Source organism: Nycticebus coucang, chromosome 2 (assembly GCF_027406575.1).
Source record: "Nycticebus coucang isolate mNycCou1 chromosome 2, mNycCou1.pri, whole genome shotgun sequence".
NCBI lineage: Eukaryota > Metazoa > Chordata > Mammalia > Primates > Lorisidae > Nycticebus > Nycticebus coucang.
This window is the reverse complement of record NC_069781.1, coordinates 64,602,227-64,620,498: the sequence shown is the minus strand read 5'-3', so window position 1 is coordinate 64,620,498 and position 18,272 is coordinate 64,602,227. Positions and strand designations below refer to the sequence as shown.

At 35.3% G+C, this 18,272-nt stretch overlaps 1 protein-coding gene across 7 annotated transcripts in view; it reads right to left on the bottom strand.

The window, feature by feature from the left end:
- NFIB (nuclear factor I B) overlaps nt 1–18,272 on the bottom strand; it is a 234,680-nt gene that overhangs the window by 3,063 nt on the left and 213,345 nt on the right. For 4 of the 7 annotated variants that reach the window (XM_053572425.1, XM_053572436.1, XM_053572463.1 and 1 more), the window contains 2 exons: nt 17,183–17,271; nt 1–3,490 (listed from right to left, as the gene is read on the bottom strand). The exon at nt 1–3,490 is cut by the window's left edge and continues 3,063 nt beyond it. In XM_053572425.1, coding sequence (XP_053428400.1) covers nt 3,361–3,490; nt 17,183–17,271 — 219 coding nt within the window. In that variant the 3' untranslated portion in view covers nt 1–3,360. The remainder of the gene's footprint in view (nt 3,491–17,182; nt 17,272–18,272) is intronic. The other 3 variants (XM_053572446.1, XM_053572456.1, XM_053572472.1) reach the window with 1 other exon arrangement.

Below are 18,272 nucleotides of genomic sequence, written 5' to 3'. Positions count from 1 at the left end.
CCACAGTGTGTAACTTATTTAGCTAGAACTGCTCATTCACTGGCAAAAAAAAAAAGAGCGAGTCTGCCCTTCAAAAATACTGTGTGTCCTGTGAGGTTGATTTGTTTACCTAATAGGTCAGAGATACACGAAGAACTTGGCTGAGATTATCTGTTTAATACTAGGGCAAGTATCACAGAAATGATTGGACTTACTTTTGAACTTGCACTGCTGGGATCCCGCTGTGCTATTCAGCATTTGGGCTATCAAACTGAATGGGCTAATCTAATACAATTCTCCAGCCCATAAGCATTGTTCTAAAGTATTCATTATTAAATGATACGCTGTGAGAACAATTGACAGTTTATTTTATTAGGCCATGGCCTAGGGAAAGAGGGTCAGTGGGCTCCTTAAGACAGCCTACGGTGTGTCACTAATTCTGATTCTCCTTCCAGTAATGAATTCACTCAACAGAATTGGGGAGTGAGGAAGGGGGAAAAAACAAAACAAAACAGAAACACCAGCCTCCATTCACCCTCTAGTCCTCAAAACTGAATCAAATATATACTTGAGGTACCATTCCTTAAAAGAAAGCCCATCTAATGGGTTTATTTCATCCACAGGAAGATTCATTTCTTAAAATTCTATATTTCCCTTCTGCTCTGGCTCTCAGTTTTAAAAGGGCAGGCAAAATGAAAACAAGATTTACTTTTTTGTTACTTAAAAATTGAACTTTGATTTTAATCTATCAGTCCAAATACATTCAATAATAGCAATCCTCTGTTCAATCTTCTGGATATCAAAAACAAACAAACGAACGAACGAAAAAAGAAAATAAAAAAAAAACACACCCAAGTGCACTGCCATCCATTTGAAGTAGTAAGTCACAGGTGAATCTTATCCTACCATTGATGAAATGAAGAAATGGGGATGAAAAGTAGCAGAGAAAGAATACGGGAGCACTCCTTCCAGCTGGTCTAGTGTGATTTGTAAAGAGAAAGCATATTCATGTGTTAAACCCCAAAGCTCGAAACCTCCAGCATCCCCTGTGTGGACATTCAGACAATTATCTCTGCCAAATATGAGACAGGCTCACTCTCCACTGTGGATCTGAAACTTTCAAGAGAAACTATTACCAAGCCAAGTCTGCCTTTTTAAGCCAAGTCTGCCTCCAGGAGAATTTGTTGTGTTTGCTCGTTCTTACTATTTTGTTGTTATGAAAACCAGAAATGAGTTCAGCTTGCACCCCAGGTGGGAAGTTAGAGAGGGGGGAACCTGTGTAAGTTGAAGTTCGTCACAGTAGGCAGAACAGTTGCTTTGCAGCCCAGGCCCATCTCAGGGTGCACTGCTTCACAGCTACACTGTAAAGTGTTAAAAATCCTCCCACCCCAGCCCCAGAATATATATATATGTATATTAAAAACAATCCCCTGTCCATCTCTCAGTACACAAAAGGACCTCATCACACTGCAAAAATAGCAGTACCCACTTTGGTCAATTAAAACAAACAAACAAAAAAAAAAAGCATACATTATTTTTTTTAAATCTGTGTACTTACCTATAATAACCAATACAGCTAAAAGCACTACCTACATAGGCAAAACTTGGTATTGCATAATTCGTATAAATTTGAAACCCCTCCCCCCAAATATTAATTGGAAGATGAAAAACATGAAAGGTTAATAGAAAAAAACACCAAAATACTGAAAATATTGCTGGTCGATTACAATTTTTAAGCGGCAACTATACACAGCCATGATATGCTTTATAAATGTGAGATAAAGGTATAACTGTCTAAAAAATCCATGATGTCACACATTTTTCTTCGTCTGGAGTACAAAATATTTTGTCATAAAAATGGTAAAGATTTAAAATGATAATAAATGCAGCAAAACAAGTGTAGTGATGTCACTTTTTTGTTTTTTTGTTTTTTTTTTGTTTTATGTTTTTTAGATTTCAAGGCAAGGCACGTAATGTGGACATTATATCTTCGTGCAAATTAGGATTACTGGAAAGAGTATTTTTAATTAAAATTTTAAGAGACATAGAGGCAAAAATGTGTCTGCCCATGCACACTATGGATCTGTCAATACAAGAAATTTGTTGAACAAGGCTAATGTTTGAAAGCACCATGCAAGTTTTCAGCACCCTGATTACATTTGTTTTCTCAAGAGTGCATTTTTTTATATCCTACACCCTGGCTTTCCCAGTTTGTAAACTGTAAGCTTTACCCTTGTGACATGGATTTGCCTGCCTCTTTGTCTCTATAATGCAGATTTTATAGAACCTTTTGTACACCCTATGGGTTCTTGATGCAACCAGTAATTTTAAATAAATAAATTCTACCTCCAAGGAGGCTGCAGCTAAACCAACATAAGTGCTGTGTTTTCATTAATTTTATTTTTCTCAAGCACATGATTTGTCTTGATTTAATGCCTTTTTAATGCCCTCAAAAACTGAGGGGAAAATAAATTCGTTCAAAATTATTTTAAATTCTTTTTAATCCCCTCAATTTAGAGTCCAAGGGCTGAAGGACTTATAATCATGATTCCCCTTTAGATATAAATTTATAAATTGCACTTGCCTCTGTTAAGTGTTTCTTTTGTGGGGAAAATATTATATTAATTTTTACTGTTGCATGCAGAGATAACACTTCACCTACATAGAGGCATTTCTTCCATAGAGCCTTTGTGTTCAAACTGTTTTTTTTTTTCCTTTTTTCTTTTTTTTTCTCTTTTTTTCTTTTTTTTCTTCTTCTTCTTTTTTTTTTTTTTTTTAAGATTTCAAACTGGGTTACACACTGGAAAAGGCTGGGTTAAGGGCCAAAATTTAATAAATCTGTACTGATAACTAAAGGCTACAGAGATTTTATAGATACTTTTTTTAACTTTTAGAAATCAGAGTGCTTATAAAATGGCTGGCTCATGGCTCTGTCACCCAGCACCTCTGACGCTGCCTCCTAGCCTTCGTTGGTGAGATAACCAGGAATAGTGATTCCATGCGTAAACAACAAGAATACTAAACCAATAAAACTAGCTTATCATGCAAATATTAAGGCATCTAGAAAGTCAGTTAAAATATATTGTCATAGAGACAGAACATCTATTTCCCAGCGGACTTCATGTAACAAAGGCTACGTTGCAGGGGCTGCGATCTACCATCAGCGAAATATCACCGACCCTCTTATGTCATTACAGTTTCAACCCTAAGGGAAGGAGTGGTTGTAAGTGCTGCAATTGCCGGTCTACCATCTTCTTTCTTCAGCTGCTTTCCTTTCTCCCTTTGTTTTGTTTTGTTTTGTTTTGTCCAGTCTTCCTCTTTTCTTTCTTTCTTTTTTTTTTTTTTTAAATCTCTTAAACTATTGTTGTATTTCTTTTTCCCTCAGTTGCTCGTTTCTGCTTGAAGGAAAGGTTCTCCAATTATGTTCAAACCGTAATTTTGGACATTTGCCGGTAAGATGGGTGTCCTATTTGACACTTGGAAAGGAACCAAGCTAGCCCAGGTACCAGGACTGTCGAGAGGAGCAGAGCAGCGGGAAGGGGAGAAAAAAAGAAAAAGCACAATGTTACAATCGACATCAATACGAGAAATACAAATTCCAGATGCATCAAATTACTACTATAACTTTTTTTCAAAATTACAGTCTAATGTAAGATAAATGTGCCAAATTATGCGTAGTATACTTATATAGACTATATGGTTTATCCCTTTCATGTCAAGTCAGAGTAACTGTGAAGCAGAAAAACCTGGAGTAAGACACATACACAATTGCTGGACTCTAACTGATTGAGCTTATTCTTCCTAAAATATTGTGTCTACTTCAACATAAATGCGTGATTATTTTTTTGTTGTTCAAACAGGAAAAAAAAAAAAAGGAAGAAAAGCACTAGAACCAACATAGTTTGCCAGCTATGTCCTAATCCTAACCTTATTTTACCTTTAATTCACAAGCAATTCAGTAGTAAGATGGGTTTCAATTTTTTACCTGCCTACTAGGTTGAATAAAATTGGAAGGTAAAAGGAAATATACTTCTCTCCCTCTCACAATAGGAAAAAAGTACTTTTTTTAAGGTAGGCCCACGCATAGTATGCAATTTCAAATTGCCAAATTATCAAAATACATCTTAACTGGAGTTTTTTTTAGTAAAGACAAAACAAATGAAAATCACAGAAGCAAAATGGAATGCAGCTTTTTCTGTTCTCTCCAGAATACCCATCGTGAGAGAGAACATTTTATAAGAGGCCACAAGGGCCTCTGCTTGTGCTTTCGAGTTCTATAGCCCTCCAGGGTCTTCTCACCCTCCTCAAAGTTACCCTTACAGAGAATCAGAATGTTCCTTCCAACTCATGTTTTTTTACCTTGGCTTGCAACACAGGCCTGAACTTTCCTGCTCCCCCCATCAGTAATAACACTGCAGTTGAGCTGTTCTGAATATCGGGAGGAGTGAGTGTGAATAAGAGCTGGAGGAAGTAAGCAAACAAGATTTCTGCCTATCTCCTGTCAGCCTGACCTTGCCCTATGTGTAAAAAGAAGTTTGAAAAACAGTTTTCTCATGGCTAGTGGTATCATCCCTTATTAAAGAAGTGTATCATGGGAAATAACAACAGGTCTATGTATCGTAAAATCACCCCACATTGTACATTTTGGAGTACATTTGGAGTACACCTAATCTGACGTATTGCTTGTTTCAATACTCAACTGAGAATGAAGGGCAGAGAAGTAACCACTTCATAAAAAATCATGAACCAAGGGAACATCAAACTGACAATTCCATACTTGGTTTAGTCAGGGCCAAACGTGGAGACATGCTTTCAGTGTTTCAGATTTCATTTAGAATCCTTTGCCCTACTTTTGAAACCATGAGCTAAGATGAACGCTGTTACTGTTACTATTGTTAGCAATCCAGATACGCTCATTTATTCATGTTTGAATTCCACAGGTACAGAAACCTTTAGGGAATATTAACCTGCAGGACCAAATTTGTATTTAAAAACAACTTGATATAAACCATTTTTCACTCTGGTATTATCTCTGTGGAAAAGGTTATTTGTTGCTACATGTCCTATTACATATTTCTGAGTTATATTTCAAAAAAAAAAAAAAAAAAACACAGTGATCTTTTACGCTCAAGTGATTTTATAATTAAACTACAAGCTCCAGAACAGCAAAGTCCATTTCTCTTTTTGCTAACCATCTAATATGAATTGAGAACATGGTAGATGTTTAGTAAACTTTTGGACAGACAAAAAAAAAAAAATCAATTAATTGTTTCAAATCACACCCAGCTAGATCTTTGTAAAAGGTATTGTCCAAGATTATGTATATTCATGAATACCTTGTGATTTGTTCTCCTATAAAAAGACAATAGGCATTCCATCTCTGAATTTAAAATTAGAGATGCTCAGTATTAAGAAAAATTGATGAAGGAGGGATAATCACATTCAAACTAAAAAGATATTTCCTCATTATCTAATGAAACATTACAATTCTAAAGGATAAGAATATGTGTTATTGAAACATTTTCTAAGACACTTAACTGTTTTCACATATTTCTCTCTTCCCACACACATTTTCAGCATTTGCACCATTGACTGGGAACAATGTTACATAATGCATCACGAAACTTATTTTCCCTTCAACTGTGTTTCCACTGCACTTTGCACACAGTCCTATTGCAGCATTTATTACTTCACATGGTAATTATCTGCATCTGTGATTATCTTACTGACTAGAAGGTAAGCTGGATAGAGAAAATGGCCTTGCCTTGTTGATCCCTATAGAGTCTGACCACAGCTGAGGCTATTTCTTAACAAATGAAATAAATTACAAAAATGGATATCCATTGTTCTTAACCCGAATAAGAAGCATGGTATCAAAAGCAAAAAGACTAGCTAGAAAGGATAGAATCCTTGAGAATAAAAGCCTATGTCAACAATAAGAAAATCATTTTGCAAAATCAACAAGTGTCTCAAATGAAATGAGCTTAAAGTCATTTAGAGATTGCATGCTTTAGGGATAGAAAGTGGATGTGAAGGATTGAAAATAAGTATGGCCCCTTAAATGGACAAGTCTACTGCATCCTGGCAGAAAAGATAAAAACAGAGGGTTTATCTTGTAATAGCTTTCTCACTCAGTTCTTTAAAAGAGACATATATCACTATTTTTTTGGAAAATGCTCAATAAAAATAAATTGATGCTAGTCCCTAACAGAACTCTTGCTGCCGAATGCCTAACAAATTTAATTTAAATGTTTATTTAAACCTTTCAAACCTCCCATCCTACATTATGGCCATATCAAAATTGCAGAGTGCAATATATTTGTCAATACTGTTTATGAACCTTTGGGGGGAAATAAATCTCAAACATTAACACTATGCAGACCCCATATATGAGTTTTACAAGTCCCTTACTGCCAATTTGTAGGTTAAGTTCAGAACTATAAGGCACAGGCACTTTTTTAGAGTTTCTTTTTTTTTTTTTTTTTAAGTCTCATTACAAAAGACTTGGTAAAACTAAGTCAAAGACTATGGTAACAAATGTACAGAAAAATGCTTAATCAAACAAATATAGGTCATTGAACTTAAAAACATAGTACTTAAAGTTCCATAGTTATCTGGGGGAAAATGTAACAGTGCTTTTTATATATCTAACTCTTTTTCTCTGTACCATGGATAAAATAATGCCAATTGTATGGATAAGATAAACACACGTACATATATATTATACAGATTAGTTATATGTAAAATGCTTAATAGTCTTAATTTATAATGTAATGAGAATTACTATATGGATAATCTTAAATCCAATCCAACAATCTGTATTTTATTAAGAGACATGAGAATACAACTAAAAGGACTGCAAAATATTCAAGATCAAGTTCAGCTACTTGAGCAATAGTTCTTCAAGGATGCATTTACTTGGTTTTCATCAGATTTTCCACTGCCAAATAACCTTTCTTTAGGTAATCAGATGAGCATGATGGAAAGTTGAAAGCACACCTTTAGAAAACATAAACTGGCCACAACCATCAAAAAAGAAAAGAAAAGAAAAGAATTATTTTGCAAAAAATCAGGCACAAAAAAAAAAAAAAACTAAAGCACAAAAGATTTTGATAGGGAGGGCTTTAACACAAAGCACAACTCACCTTAGTGATGACTACTCTGTGTATATAATGAAATATCTTATTATAAAAAAATTACACAAGATCTCAATCAAAATTCCAAAATAAAATGTCTGATATCATAGATATTTTCATAGTATTTAGCCCAAAATGTACGATGTGGCCCACAAATTAGTTTATCCTTTAATATTAATATTTAACATTAACAGTCCTGCTTAATTTTATGCTACTAAGACTATCTCTGAAAAACCGTGCTTCCTCTAGGCATCAGTCTTCAAATAAAACAAACACTATGGCATTTCTTTGCTGAAGGCACTCACCGAATCGTGTCATTTGAGGAGCAGCTAAAGGGAGACAGGGAAGACATGGCAGCTGAGTTGGGAAGGCCTGTAGATGTCTGCATAATTCAGGTAGACTCAATGAGCCCTGAGGGAGAGCCTTCCACACAGTAACCAGGCTGAGGACTTACAAGAGTCTTTGTTGTTTTACATATACTGTTACTTAATTTTCTCAATAAGCTCTTGAAATGGCCATCATTATCCCCATTTCACATGTGAAGAAACTGGAACAAGTTACTTGCCCAAAGTCTCCCACTTGGTCCTCAGACAGGAATCGTTTCTGGCAGGCTTCCCTGGCCATTTCACTGTACGCTATCGCATCACCTCTGTGGGAGGTCAGACACTGGCCCAACATTAGGAAGAACTTTTGAACAAAGTTCTCTGAGGGCAAAATGTACTTGCTTCAGGAGACAATGAACTTCCCACACCCCACACAAGGTGGATTGTAAGAGGTTGATGAAGAAGAAGCTTAGGCATGGAACGTGTAGTTCATCTTAAAATTCTGTGTCTCTCTCTTCTGAAAACAAAATCTAGTTGAAATTCTACTGGAGTGACACTGTTGAGGGTTAAGAGAAAAGAAGGTACCCGCTTCTTCCCTTTAAAAATGATACACTATTCATAGTTTTACTTATCTTGGATAAATCGGACTAAGTAGTTGGTTTTTGCATCTACAAGGAGTAAATAGACTTTGCACCTTTCAATGAAAGAAGAGAGAGAGATTGCTCTGGGCCGCCAAACCAACATTGATGGTAATGTTCTTACATGCATTCTGTGGCCATGTCTTCTTGGCCAAAAAGGCTTAGGCCCTTAAGCTTTCAGATCACTGAAGAACCACAGCGTGCTAAATAAACACATGTGAAGCCATTTAGTCAAGTTAGCAACCCAACAAACAAAGTTTTCATCTATTAGTCCTGGGGGATTAAAATGAGCTATTTTAAGAATGGCAAAATTCATTTATTATTAGTCTGTATTTATTTGATAATGTATTTAACGGATTGGGCAAATCATTTGTTAAACAGTTTATAAAATGTCAGAGTCTCCCACATCCTAATACCTTTCACGAGAGTAATAATATAGCCTATTTAGAATTTACATACTGTTTAATCATGAGATTATATTGTATTTATTGAGAAGACAGTAAGTACCCATTTTAAAAGCTTAACAAACGTTACAGAAATGAAGCACAAAGAATTGCACATAGTCACACATACTTCAACCCTACCAAAAGCTACATTATTGATAGCAATAAAAATAAGCAATGGCACAGAAAGATTAGGGAATAAATAATACAGATATTTTAATTTAAAAGAAGGATTTGCCTTAATTTCTTTGTATCAATTTCAGATATCCACAAGAAGGAAAGTTTTTTACTTCTTTGGCTAAATACTCGAATTTTATTGGCATAGTATTAACATACAACTATCCGTGTTTCTCCAAAAATGCCCGATAAACAATTTTCCCTGTTAATAGCTAAAAACATGTCTGGAAGGGGGTGGGGTGGGGTCACGGTATGTGACACACCTTTTGGGGGCAAGACACAATTATAAGAGGGACTTTATGTAACAAATGCAATCAACGTAACCTGGTTCTTTGTAACTTCAATGAATCCTCAACAATTAAAAAAAAAAAAAGTCTAAAAAAGCCGGGCAAGGTGGGTTAATTAAATAACAAGTAAGAAACCATGTTGTCCTGGAAAGTATATGTATATATATGGATTTGGGCTGACTGCTCACGTCAAAACAACATAAAGGCTATAGATTAAGTCTTGTGAAAAAAATGCTCAATCAGACTAGTGGAAGGCATAAATGAGTAGCATTTAAGTTGACTCCATTAACGTATTAAAACAAAGAATATGGTATTTCCTAACTATATTAGTTAGGAAATATACTGTGCGTTATGTTAGGCACTGTTCTACGAGCCTGATCAACCTTAAAGTTTTTAATCCTCATGAAAACCTATAGGAAAGGACCATCCTTACCCTGCTTTTACAGATGAGAAAACTGAAACTAGGAAGGTAAGCGTCTTGCCCAGTTCATATTGCTATTAAGTCATAGAAGTTGGAATTTGAAATCGACTAGTATGTTTCTGGGATCAATATTTTTATCCACTACACTTTATGTCAACTCTGTCTTTTGTGAAACATACTTGACTTTTTTCACTGGACTAGAATTTGTATTACTGCTGAATTATTATAAAGGATTCCATGAATTAAGGTTTGTATCACAGGGACACACTACCGTGGTTATGGAAGTATAACTCTTGAGCCCAGATTTCAGCACAAGTAACTATTTTACTTATTTAGTTACTTTTCAGCTGAATGCAATATTTCCCTTTATTTTATGTCTACACAGATGTAGCTGTGTGTAAATAATTTGCTTGTTATTATCCACTCCCTAGAGGAGGCTAGGCTGAAAGTGAAATATACAAAGCGCTTTTACATAGGTCTTGTGTTTCTTCGATTTATTCTTCCCATTTTCAGGGATCATTATTGCCATCTGAATGATCCTATTTGCATGCAAGATGATTTCTAATGATTATTACTATTTGTAATAATCTGTATCAGAAAGCTCCCTGGCTAGCTCTTACCTGAACTGCAAAGTACTCTTGTGAGCTCTCTGGGAAACACCAAATATCATAAACTGCAGGTGGCTTATGGAATGATTCTGACTGCAAGCAATAGCACTTCATAGTAATGAAAGAGAAACATATTTGTTTCTTAACTAAGTAGGTAAATAGCCTTCTTTATTGTTATTCCTGGGGGACCACCGGTTTTGAAAACAGCATTTCAGAATGGTAGACCATCAAACCTCATTAATTTGTATTCAGTTGTTTCAGATGAGTTTTGTGATTGGGGCACACCGGATTGAATGTTAACTTTACCACGCATGAGTGCTAGCATTTTCTAAGGAAAATAACGGCATCTGCCAGGGAAATATTTTATCTAATGAAGGGCATGGGGCAAGTAAAGGCCTTAGGTATGAGACCACCGTTGCTAAATATTAAATGTGCTCTCTGCAATTACTGCACTCTTTTAGTAAAAAGCTCTTATTTAATCTTAGCAGACTCTTCAACACAGAAATCTATATACTTGAAAGCAATAAAAACTTACTTCCTTAAAATATTTAGTTTAAATAAATATAAAAAAAAGCTCTTTCCTTCAATAGGCCAAATTAAGCAGATTTTTAAAAATAGTATGCTTGATCTTTTTTATATTTTAGAACTGAAATGAAAGATGAAGAATTATTATGAAGATGACTAATTACAAATAAATTACAGTATACACATGTATACATATATAACAACTTCTGTAGCTGTGGGATGGCTTAGCCAATTAAAAAAATATAAAATTATCAGGCTTGAAGTAATTATTTTATCTCCTCCCACAGACCATGCCACAGTGGAGAAGCCCACATGTTGATTTCCAGCCCTTTTCTCTCCCTGTATTCCTTTCTAACCCTGGGCTCCTTTTCAATGCTATTGTTACAAGCCCTACTGCTCCTCCTATTTGCATATGTGATTCTTCAACAGCAGACAAATTCTCTACAAAAATGGTGCTTCAAAATAGTGCCTTTCACTAGAGAAAATCACCCAAGGCATCCTAAATTAAATAGAAACGTAAGTTTTATACAAAAGCCAAAAAGAGATTCTTTCACAAATAATTTTCATTGACAAGCAGAGAGTAGTAGTATTTGTGCAATTGCATGTCTAAAGGATAAAAGTACAACTGACTAAGGAACTGAACGTATTTGAACATCATGCTTGCTACTCTGTCCACATGGGCAAAAGATCTTCCTTTCTGTAAAACAAAGTGAACAAGGCAGAGAATAACTGGAACTTTCTACCATTTCTGAATATTCAAAATTTGAGTTCTCCAATTTCTGGAACTTAAATAGGTCTTTACTTTTTCTTTTATAATTTGTTAAGCTTATTACAATGTATGTGCGTTCATAGCTTTTTTATGTAAGTTAAATGTGACTAAAAATGTACCATATGCCTACAACGGCACCGGTAAGCATGAGAGTCAGAGAAGGTAAGCTATTGGTGATGCACGGGCTACGGGATGGCCCTGATTTCTCATGGACGCGATGCACGTGTAAATACGGCGCTTTACACAGAACACATTCAATAAAGTAGGTGTTTAATACACTTCCTTTCATTGCGAAGGGTTAATCAGCAAGGTTTACATTCGGGAATTTCTGAATCACGCTCCTCCCTCTCTAGCAGGGCTGCCAAAAATCATCTGACAGGAAACGTAAGATTAAGTTTGTCCTACCTAAGTGAACAAAGAGTGCTCTGAACGAGCCACCGGTTTACTGCCGAGCGGGAACTTTTCTAATCCTGCTGGAATCTGCAGTGCCGCTCAGAAAATATCAGGGAGAAAGTTGTTTTCTTTCCTCTAACATCTTGTCTCGGGATCGTCTCACTTTGGTCACACTGCAGATCCTGCTGCTTCTCCCGTAAAGGTTAACTTAAAGCTCCAAACATAATCATGTGGAAAATGGACATTATTGATTCCTATGGTCCATTGTTCCCCCATCCTAAGTCCCTGAAGTTCAAGTTCAATCTGGAATTACATCATGTCTGGTTTCTCCTGGTTACCAGACGGCTTGAGACGTGACCACAGCTACAGAAAAAACAAACAGCCTTCTTCACGCTTCAGCTCCCCTATCGATTCAAACGTAAACTTTTTTTCTTTCTCTCAAGTATGCTTCAAGTATGGAGCATGGTTAATTTAGAGATTAAGTTCCAAATTAGATTATCTAATGGCATCTTAATGGATTGCTGACCCATTTCCTGTGGGATGGCAGCATGCAAATCTGGCTGGAATACAATTAATTTCTTAGGAAGTGTTCTGAAGAGTTTCCCTAGATAAAAAGGAAACGTCGTGTTGTACAAATCTTTCTTTATAAATAGAGAAAGTTAGGCCAAACTACAACAAATCCCAACAAATTTTTCGATGGCCTGATCACAGATGTTGTGGGTCTGTGAAAATCAAATCAAGACCATTTTTAAGAATGGTAATATTTTTAGTTTTGATTTTATAACAGGTGCAAATAATTTTTGATGAGCATGGAGTAATTCCCCTAAATAGAATATCCAAATACAAAAAGCAACCCTACTTAGCAGCCCCATTATCAAAAAATGGTCATGTGCAATTTTGGCCTTTGCAATTCTCCACCTTGAACCAAAGATTCTTTCATTCATTTACCTTATCAGCATTTCTATCAGAGTCCCAGAATGGTGCTAGGGGCCCAGAATGCTACATAAAAAGTAGAACATTTGAACACACTTTAGAGCTGACAGCTGAAAAGGAAATTCAGCACTCGGAGAATAAAGCTCCCCCCAGGAACTCCAGGAACAACCCAGCTGTTGTACTGTAGTTATGTGTCAAGATAACAAACCAAGAGCAGGAAATGCTAACCTAGTGAATTCACAGAGACGTCTAAGTGTAATGTTGAAATAAAAGTTAACTCTTAATATCACCCAAGGACAAGATGCATACCGCCCTTATCATCCCCAGGCCACACAATACGTGGGGACACACACACCCATACATCTATATTCATCCATGTACACAAACACATATAGGTACACACAACTACACGGTTTGCAACCTGATAACTACAAATTGTTTTTGTTTAAATATTCAGTCTTAAACCTTTTGAGAGCATCAGTTTTTCAAAAAATAATTTTATGGACAAAGCAAGGAAACTGGTTGAGGGCAGTGTTATGCAAGTTAAGTTATATGTACGAAATGAATGCTATTACCCCTTCTTTTTTGCCTTCTCTCTCCTGACCAACAAGATCCAAATAATCTTTACTGGCTGCTAAATTTCTCTTGGGAAATCAAGCAACTCTCTAGAATCGCAGTAATAAACGACAATTTCTTACAAAAACACGTGTAAAGTAACTATAGGATGAAGCATTCAACTCACAGAAAAGAACTGCTAACACATGTAACGTGGAAAATAGCTGATAAAAGTCTCTTTGGTGCCATTCAATTATGGCATAAGCAGAAACACAAAAATCCTTCCAATTATTTCAGTAAAATCTTCATTTATTCATTATTTCAGAGGCTGAGCAAATGGTTTTTGTAAACACATCCTTCAGTAACACGCGCATGTTTATTTTAGCCATCTGAAGTCTTCTTCTATGTTTATATAAGCCATCAGACATACAGCCACTCACTTGTGGCTTTACGTTTTTTTGGAAGGGGTGAAGGGGGAGAAAAAAGAATGAAACAATACATTCAGTTTCTCTTTTGCATAAAGCACTCCCTCTAATGTTTTAAAATAACTTATGTTTATGTTATTCTTGGGTTGTCCTTCAGCTTTCTTTTTCATTCAATTATATTGCTCTTTTATATTTGATAGTACAAGTTATGTTCTGGCTATGGTTTCAAGAAAGTAAGCCAGACGCTATATGCGTTTATACTCAACAAGACTTGAGTATGCAGGGAAGTAACTCATCCACATAGGAGGACAAAGCATAAACATGACAGAGCCTATCTTAAGCAGTTCATCACCTATTACCCTCCCGGGACCTGAACTCATCGTGACTGACTTAGAAGGGGGCCCTTCACCAATGTTTCACTCTGGGTTAACTGCAGTACCTGACCTTTCACTTAGGCAGAAAAATTGACTTTTTGAAGGCGAACACTCCTTTGCTTAAGCACATACACACGTACACGCACACTCAAATGGCTCGGAAAATGCTAAGGCCAAAACTACAAACCACCTTCAGAGCTGCAACCTAATAGATCTGTGAACATGGTTCAAAAGAGTCAGTTTTGGTTCCCAGGGGAATGTTTGAACGTGGGGTGGGGTGGGGTGAGGTGGGGGAGGGTGGAGGGAATCTTCCAGCTTCCTTTAGACTCACACAGCTCCCTCAGCACTGCCATTTTCAGTCCTGGAAAAGGAGCTGCATTTGACATGAAAAACCTCAACTGCAGAAAAGAGGGTGACCACAGACAAGTGATTGTACAAAGAAACCAATGGCAACAACTAATGAACAATCCAAACAAAATAAAGCAAAACCAAGACGTCCCCTTTGCTTTATCCTTGTCTACTACAAAGTCTCCAGGGATTGCCTGTTGTCAGAAACGACAAAAAATAACCATCATGAAAAAGGCAAATTCTCTGACCCTCTGGTTGGATAGATAGACGTATTTTCTGGTCAGACAGATGCACGTTATCTCCCATATTTTCAGTTTATTTCAGCAGATGATTCTAAAGTTGTAGCCATGCCCTGAAGATTCCAGATGTCTATTATCTGACTTAAAAGTCACAGTGTTTCAGATATTTATGACTTCCCTTTTTAATATTCTTTCTAGAAAAAAAAATTAAGTTTTAAAAACAAACAGAGGGCACCAGCTATAAATTATGAATAAAGCCTATTTGTATTATGAAATGTAAATTCTATTTGTCTCCATTTTTGAAAACTACAACAGAGTAAAGAAAATTGCTCTCTCACTTCAGGGTATGTATTCTGAAATGTATAATACTTAGACTTTAGGAACTGTATCTGTTATCAGGCACGGTACCTATGACAGTCCACCATAAAGATTCAGTAAATACCTGTTTATGTAGGAACATGATGACTATCATTATCAATTATGTGCTTTCTGAATCATGACAAAAAGGGAAGAAACATACCAAAAGATATATTTGTAAGAGCTTTTGGACTCATTAAGGCCATTCTATGCATCACTATCTTCTAATCTAAAAAATTACTATTTGGGGGGTGGCACCTGTGGCTCAAAGGAGTAGGGCACCGGCCCCATATCCCAGAGGTGGCAGGTTCAAACCCAGCCCCAGCCAAAACTGCAAAAAAAGAAAAAAAAATTACTAATTTTAAGAGGGGGGAGAAAAGAAACTTAAATAAATTCTGAATTTTCTTTTTAATTTCTCTGACCAGAAACTGATTGCTATACCAATTCTTCACCAAGCAGAGGATTTGTAACATGAAAAGTACTTCCATAAGAACTGTGTTTACTTATCCTATTCCTTCATGTTAATACATGTGTTCTGAGATTATCTACTCACCTTTTCTTTTGGGCGGATATCTTTTTTTGTTCAAAAAATTACTAAGAACTAGGTGAAGTTGTATTTTAAACCTCAAATAATGTACATCTTTATTTGCCTATACTATACTTTAGAAGTGCTATCCTATTTTAACTTAATATCAATATTCTGAAGATTTGGAAGTTTACCCGTCTATAAGCATATTTACAAACTTGAGTACACTTCATCTGATTTGCAATTCTTTTAAATCCAGTGAACTTATATGCAGACATGGGCCATTTTGCTAATAGGCAGAGCATGAAATATAAAAAAGTCATTTAATAAAATAAAACACAAACATTGTATTATTAAATTACCTTTAAAATATTTATTCAGACTATCTTAATAAGCTACTTTCACTGAATTTAATTAAGATTATTAATCATTACGACTATTTAAATAAGATGCTTCCATTGAGTTTACCTCTTTTTTACAAGAATATACTGTATTTTTTTCCCCAAAGGAAGGATTAATTCAAGGTTCTTGAAAAAAAAACACAAAAAAACAAACAAACATATTATGTAATGATGTACCCATTTTAAAGTAGATGCTAAGTTAATCTTCAAAGAGAAGAAAAGTCATGTTGTTGTCATTACAGTTATCAATTTAATAAAATGCCATCAAGTTTTAAAAAACAGAATACAATTTTTTAAAAATTTCTATCTAAGTGAAAGTAGATATTTAATTAATTTGATTCTTTTAAAGTCTACTCTCTAGCAGTTTCTATCAACCAATATGGAGATGGGCAGCCCATTAATAACTAATATCCGAGGAAATACTTTCTACAAGTGTAGGATTACAACCATAGCAGAGTTGGAAAATTTTGTTGGTTCTACTTTTGATGAAATCCTTATGGGATGACCTCACTCTTTTGCAAATTTTTATCTCTTATTATGTAGGATTATTTCATAAATTTTAATTACTTAATTCATCAACTGAACATAATTTTTTAAATTATTTAAAATAATACATAAATATCTTTACAATAATACATGAGAAGCTGACTTAGAACTACTTACTTTCTAAAACCAACACATAAGACAATATCAAAACTAGTTTTGAAAATGAAATTTTAAAATAATTTTCTCAGCCAACCAAATAAAGTCAACCATCCATGAATCGTATTAGTATACAAACAGAAATTAAAACTTTAAACCAAAATTCTTATTCTGATTCCAACAATCTTCCCACTCTATAATTGATGGGAACTGCCAATAATAGTTAAATTGACTAATTTTAAATTTTTCTTGACAGAAGAATAAATGAATAGTAAAATGACTTAGCAGTAGAGGAAATAGAAATAAGATGAGTTTATACTGTGAAAACCATTGCTTTACCCTCAGCTGAAAAATCTCCCCTAAAGCTGTAATTTCATTGTTCAGATCCTAAAATCTAATGTCAAATTCCACCTCCCTCCCCTCTCAAAAATATTAGAAATTATACAAAACATTTGATAGCATTTAGAAATTCCAGTGATCAATTAGCATATACTATAGTCCCAAATTAATTTGATGTTGCATTTAAGTAAGAAATAAATGAGGGGGGTTGGGGAAGGGGAACGGGAGAGCCAAAACAACTGAATTTTTAACATATATTTTCTGCAAAGCTAGTTAAAAACAAACACTATAGCTCATGTAATTTTTAGGTGTAAGTGTAGGGTTGGAAATAATTAAAATGTTACCTTTGCCAAGTAATTCCCAATGTATCCTCACTGGTACTGGGGTATAAATGCCTGCCGTTTTGATTCATGGTCCAGTCACAAATCCTCAGCTGTCAATTGAAACCTAGCAGTCAGATATGGATCGAGCAGTACTACAGTTTTTAGTATTTAAATGAACACATGCAAACTACTACTGTACATGGCATTAACCTTACTTTCCCAAGAGCCAACTTAAAGAAAAAAACAAAAAAGCAAAAGAAAATCTTACTCTGAAAAGCAAACTTCCTAGACTCTTTTTTAGACAAAAGCTATTGCAATATGCTTCTCTATTAATTAAAGCATACAAGAGAAACAAGTGCTTAGAACATAACAATTAGCCATTATTAGAGTACAAATCGAGCTGAAATAAAAGCAAACGTTAATGTTCAATAGAGAGATATATTTTAGAAAGAAAATAAAAATGCTTTTTTTTTATATATGCAACATACCAAATAACCTGCCCTGAGTAAAATAACCAATAACTTTAAGCATGCAGTTTGCAAAACATAGATACATGCAGTTTAGAGGAGGAAGGAAGGCCCCACCTTACATTTGCCTTAACTTGTGTTTGGAGTGTTTAGAAGCATCAAGGTAATCAGTTTTAGAGTTTTACTAATTTTGTTTTACTGAAAGTGGCATTCTTTAGAAAGAGTTGACAAGAATTTCTACTTTTCTTTTAAACTCAGGAGTCATGGCATTTAAAATACTTGACTACATCAGAAGAAAGGGGAGAAGGCACTGAACACAGGCTGAAAGAAATTCTCCCCAGATCCGGAATCATCAGCTCTGCCCTTCAGAGATGGTCCCAGTAACCCTATCCAGCTCTGTTTGGTTAACAGCTGCCTCACAGTGCTAGCAGATTTATTGAAAAGATATATTGCTTATTTTTATTCTAAAGAAAGTAAACTTATCTGGTTTTGGTGGGGGGAACACTAGAAAATCATGATTTTTTTAACCTTTAGTTAGCCAGGCTGTAAATTCATTGCATCTTGCCCTGGAAAGATGACTTCTCCACAGCGTTCTCTAAGCTTGGTTTGCTGCTTGCCAGTGAGAAATGCTAGATGATGGTAGG